This window comes from Pundamilia nyererei, unplaced genomic scaffold (genome assembly GCF_000239375.1).
Source record: "Pundamilia nyererei isolate P.nyererei 1_Seehausen unplaced genomic scaffold, PunNye1.0 scaffold00467, whole genome shotgun sequence".
Taxonomy (NCBI): domain Eukaryota; kingdom Metazoa; phylum Chordata; class Actinopteri; order Cichliformes; family Cichlidae; genus Pundamilia; species Pundamilia nyererei.
The window spans coordinates 124,276-129,764 of record NW_005187868.1 but is presented as its reverse complement, the minus strand read 5'-3'; the positions used below and the strand labels follow the sequence as shown (position 1 = coordinate 129,764).

General features: G+C 43.9%; 1 protein-coding gene across 1 annotated transcript in view; it reads right to left on the bottom strand.

The window, feature by feature from the left end:
• Positions 1 to 2,164: 2,164 nt before the first annotated feature.
• The window catches only part of LOC102192682 (ras-responsive element-binding protein 1-like), a 9,903-nt gene continuing 6,578 nt past the window's right edge, over positions 2,165 to 5,489 (bottom strand). The window contains exon 4 of the mRNA XM_005753808.1: positions 2,165 to 2,389. Coding sequence (XP_005753865.1) covers positions 2,222 to 2,389 — 168 coding nt within the window. The 3' untranslated portion in view covers positions 2,165 to 2,221. The remainder of the gene's footprint in view (positions 2,390 to 5,489) is intronic.

Sequence of the window (5,489 nt, the reverse complement as noted above, 5' to 3'; positions counted from 1 at the left end):
ACAGAATACCTGCTCTGTGATCCAGGTACACTCCTACTCTGGAGGACCGAGGACCTGAGAGGACAGTTTGGACATTGTTCTGCCAGAATTTAAAACTGGTTGTGTCACAACGCAATGCCCAAGATTTTTTATTATATCCAAATAGACTTTCATATAGGCTCCCTGCTCTGGAGATATTGTTGTATGCAACTGCTACTTCAACTGCTCTCCCTCTTCACTTCACCTCCCAGTAACAACGTCCAGTCAGACTCTCTCTACTCAGGACCTAACATATTTTACTGAATCTGTCTGGATGATCAGAATAAGACTGTTGTTGGTTCATAAATGTTCATTCTTGTTGCTTTTCTGTTCCCCTCAGATAATAACAGATGTGTGTTTGCTGTGTTTGGATCCAGTGTGATTTCATGTGAATATTTTAAGAATCCAGCTCTGGTCTTTGTCTCTGCTGGTGACAGTAAAACATCCTCTTCAGTGACTGTCAGTGAGATGTTTGTCCATTGCTCTCTCAGAATGTCCTGTAGTTTATCTCTGGTCTCTGACACAGCTGCTGTCACATCCTCAAAGTAGCTCAGAGGACGAATATTGATGCTGGATGAGTGTGTAGACTCACGTGTAGACTTTTTTCAACAAAGTAACTGTATTCTCAAGATCATCTTTTTAAACAGTAACTGTAACGGAATACAGTTACTCATATTCTGTATTTTAAATACGTGACAGTGTTACATGTATTCTGTTACTCCCTAACACTGTCAAAAAGTCCACTGCTTTCTCACCTAAGCATCTCCATTCCTCCACAGATGTGTCATGCCAAAAAGACAAAGCAGAACCCTCTGTCATGCTGCTTACACAGAGATTATATGAGAGATTAAACCTCAGGAAAAAAAAACACTCAAAAGATTTTGAATAAAATCTTTATTTGAAGCATAATTCAATTCGATTTTGATTTATAGAGCGCCAAATCACAACAACAATCACAACTGCAAGGTAGACCCTGCAATAATACTTTAGGAACACATAATAAATAAAATAACTAAACAATGAAGCAACAGGCCGCGAGCATGCAGAATGTTAACTTTCATGAAATGTAAGACCAGAGTTTGCCTGATACAATTATAGGAATGAGGGAAAAAGGCCTAATAAACAATGGTGAGAGTTCTTCACTATTCTGCACAGAAAATACTGACTTTAAAATGGATCATCTTTTCATTCAAGCATTGCAGCGATTAATTTCTGCTCAGTGTGAGCTCACACACAGCTGTCCCACATTTTGAAAGTCTGAAAGTTTAACGTGTGTGAATTCTCATGTGCTTCTTTAAGCTGGTCCTCTGAATGAATATTTTCCCACAAATGTTGCAACCATGCGGTTTGTCACCTGTGTGAATTCGTACATGACGGGCCATATCTGATTTCTGACTGAATCGTTTCCCACATGTGCTACAAGGATACGGTTTCTCGCCTGTGTGAAATCTCATGTGTTTTATCACTCCTGAGATGTCAGAAAATCTTTTTCCACAGATACTACAACAACGTGGCTTCTCACCTGTGTGAATTCTTATATGTGTTCTCAATGATGATTTCTCAGTAAACTGTTTTCCACAAGTACTACAGGAATACGGCTTCTCACCGGTGTGAACTCTTATATGAGTTTTCAATGTTGAGTTCAGACGGAATTCTCTCCCACAAGTGCCACATGAATACGGCTTCTCGCCTGTGTGTGTTCTTACATGACGTTCCAAATCTGATTTGTGAATGAATTTTTTCCCACAGGTGATACAAGCATATGGCCTCTCACCAGTGTGAAGTCTTGTGTGGGTTTTCAATGTTGAGTTCAGACTGAAACTCTTCCCACATGTGCTGCAAGAATATGGTTTCTCCCCTGTGTGAATTCTCAGATGTGTCGTCAGGTGGTTTTTTTTGCGAAAAGTTTTTCCACAGGTGTCACACTTTAAAGACTTTTTTATTATGTCAGTTTTACTTTGACTCCCTGACACAGCAGTGTTGTCTGCTCTCTTATTGTAACTTCTCTTTCTGTAATGTCTCCTCTCCTTTAGCTCTGCATTTTTAGTAGATATTGAGTCCACATGCTGGCTTTCTTCCTGATCCCGGCTCTCTTCTTCAGGTGAGCTGTGAAAAAGGAGTTGCTTACTGTTTGGTTCTGGTTCCCTGTGGTCACTTTCCTCATAAGTCGGAGTCACCATGAATGAAGTATCAGCCTCCTGCTTCAGTCCAAGCTGCTCTCCCTCCTGCCTGCTGCACACTTCCTCCTGTTCTTCTTTAATCTGTGGAAGCTCTGGGTCCTCCCGGCCCAGACTGTAGTTCCTCTCCTGATTAAAGACCTGCTGGGTTGTGAGAACCTCCTCGTCCTTAAAGACATGCTGCTGGTGGAGGTCTGGAGAGACAAATGAAGAAAAGAAAAGACAACATATGTGAAATATAAATTACCGTCAATGTAGACAGCAACAGATATAGGATTTTTGAGGATTTATCACAGTTAATTGTTGTATTATCAGACACAGACTGGATGTAATTTCCAACTTGACCTCATTCAGCTGCAGACTGATATCAGACTGACTCAGACTTATGTCACTATTTACGGGAGGTTTTAGTGACAGTGTTGGTGTGCTCATTTTGCAGAACAGAATTCAGTTAGCGTTGACTTATTGAATAAAACAAGCTGACAAAATTTAACTCCAAGGGCCATAATTTGCAGCTGAAAAAAGATGACAAATCACAATATACTCAGTATACTCAGTATATTGCAAAATGCTAAATATCACTATATCAAATCATGAGTGTCGTATTGTGATAGTATCATATTTTGGGGTGTCTGGTGATTCCCACCTCCCACCATTTTTTACTCTGAAAAACGTTGGATGTTAATTTGATGTCTTCATTGACAGGAGACCAAAGCCACTTAGAAATGAGATTATTTGCTTCTGTTTCATTAGTCAATGATGTTAGCAATTGCTAGTAAATAACAGTTAGCTCATGTGGTCCATGAGGTCAGCAGTGCTTTACTCACACTATACACACTGCAGGTAGAGCTTCCGCCACTGCCCGGGCCACTTTCTGCTTGGCCTATCGGTATCTATCAACTGCTTACGAAGTCCCACAGGCTAACAATGCCCGACAGGACTCCTTCTTTAGCTTGGTGGCTCCCTTCACCTCTGGTGTCCACCATTTGGTTCGGGGGTTACCACAACAACACGCACCTTGTGCCTTGTGGCCACAGCTCAGTGCAGTGGCTTCTGCAATGGATGTACTGCACATGATCCATTTGGACTCAATGTCCCCAGTCTCCCTCAGAATGCTGTCGAAGCTCTGCTGGACGTGTGCATTGAAGATCTCGCGGACCAGGGCCTCTATCAGGAATTCCCAGCGCACCCTCGCTATACGTTTAGGTGTGCCAAGTTTGTCCAACATCTGATCCAACTGACCACCAGGTGGTGATCAGTTGACAACTCAGCCCCTCTCTTCTTGTCTCCAGAACATATGACCTTAGGTCTGGTTATACGATAATAAAATTGATTATCGACCTGTGGCCTAAGGTGTCCTGGTGCCACGTACCTTTATAGACACCCTTATTCTTGAACATGGTGTTCATTATAGACAAACTGTGGTTTACATAAAAGTCCAATAACAAAACACAGCTCGGGTTCAGATCCAGGAGGCTGTTCCTTCCAGTCATACCCCTCCAGGTCTCACTGTTGTTGCCCACATAACCGTTGAAGTCTCCCAGGAGGACAACAGAGTCCCCAGGTGAACACCCTTAAGCACCCCACCCAGGAACTCCAAAAAGGCTGGGTATACTGAACCATCATTCAGCGCATAAGCACAGACAACAGTCAGGACTTGTTCCCCAAACCTGAAGGCGTAGGGAACAAACCGTCTTGTCCAACTGGAGAAACCCCAGTGTACAGGCAGCAAGCGGAGGGGATATTAGGATACCCACCCCAGTCTGCCGCCTCTCACCAAGGGCAATGCCAGACTGAGACAGAGTCCAGCCCCTCTCCAGCAGACAAGTTCAAAAGCCAAAGCCATGCACTGAGGTGAGTCCAACTATATCTACTCAGTACCTCTCAACCTAACATACTTAGGCTCCTGTCCCACTAGAGAGGTGACTTTCCATGTCCCAATCACTAGTTTTGGTAGTCGGGGATAGGCCGCTAGGGCAGGGGTCGGCAACCTGCGGCTCTTTAGTCCTTATACTGCAGCTCCATGTGGTTTGGAAAAAACGAATTGGAAGATTATTGTGATCTTGAAATATAAAACTAAAATTATGTTATTATTTATCATCGCTCAAAATAAGTGTCACAAAATAAACCATACCCGCCGAAATACGGTGCATTTATCGAGACTTTCAACCCCAGGCAGGCCAAGTATGGATCTTTGGATCCACATACGAGCAGCTATTCTCCATGAACTATGGTAACAATAAACCCTGCTCACGCCTCACAGACGACAGCTTACTAGCGATTTCGTACAGCCCCAGTCTGCAGACACTGTGCGCAGAGGATCGGGAGCAGAAGTCCCATTGTCAACATACCACAGCAGACCCGATGATGTTTGCATGAACATGCTTTTTTTCTTTATTGACCACTTTTCACACATGGTTGCTGTACCCACACAGCCAGCTGTAGTTTTGCAGCTCACAGCCCGACACACCAACACAACAGCAGAGAGAACACACACTTTAAGCCAGCGAGGCTTGATTGCAAATGCTGCTCAGGTGCGTCCGCCTCCCCTGCAGCGGCACTGCAGACCACGCCCTGCCACACACATTAACCATGTAAAATAAATATTTATGCAGATAATTTGCAAAATATTTATTTTTCATTTTTTAGCAGCATAGTGCTTTTTCCAATTATTTTTAAAAGTCAGGTCAAGGTTCCGCTACAGGCTGCGAAATCCCAAAGGTGATATAAGGATGACGGCTTACTACAGTTTTTGTTTGTTTGTTTGTTTAGATGTCAAAAAGTATTTACAGCTCCCAGTGTTTTCTTTTCCATGGAAACTGGGTCCAAACAGCTCTTTGGGTGTTAAAGGTTGATGACCCCTGCGCTAGGGCCCGCTATTGGCCACTGCCCAACACACACTGCACCCAACCCCTACTGTGCCTTCTGCGAGTGGTGGGCCTACAGGCTGTTCGATCCTTATACAACGGTTCCAGGAGCTTGGTCTGCATAGCCAGCGACAAGTCAGACTTGTTTGCAGTGTGTGATGGACCGCCAGGGCTGCCTGTTGTCACAGATTCTCTTTATAATTTTTAGAATTTCTATTGTAGCCAAGTGGTAGAAGGCTTTCACTTCGGTGGTCTCAGAATGCCATCGCCACTTTTCACAGATGATGTGGTTCTGTTGGCTTCATCTGGTGATGCCCTCCAGCTCGCACTGGAATGGTTCCATGGGCTGGACCAGGTGACCCTGAATCTTCCCTTAGTTATGCTGCAATAACTGCAATTGGCCGTCCGACTGCGGTCTGGAGTGTGG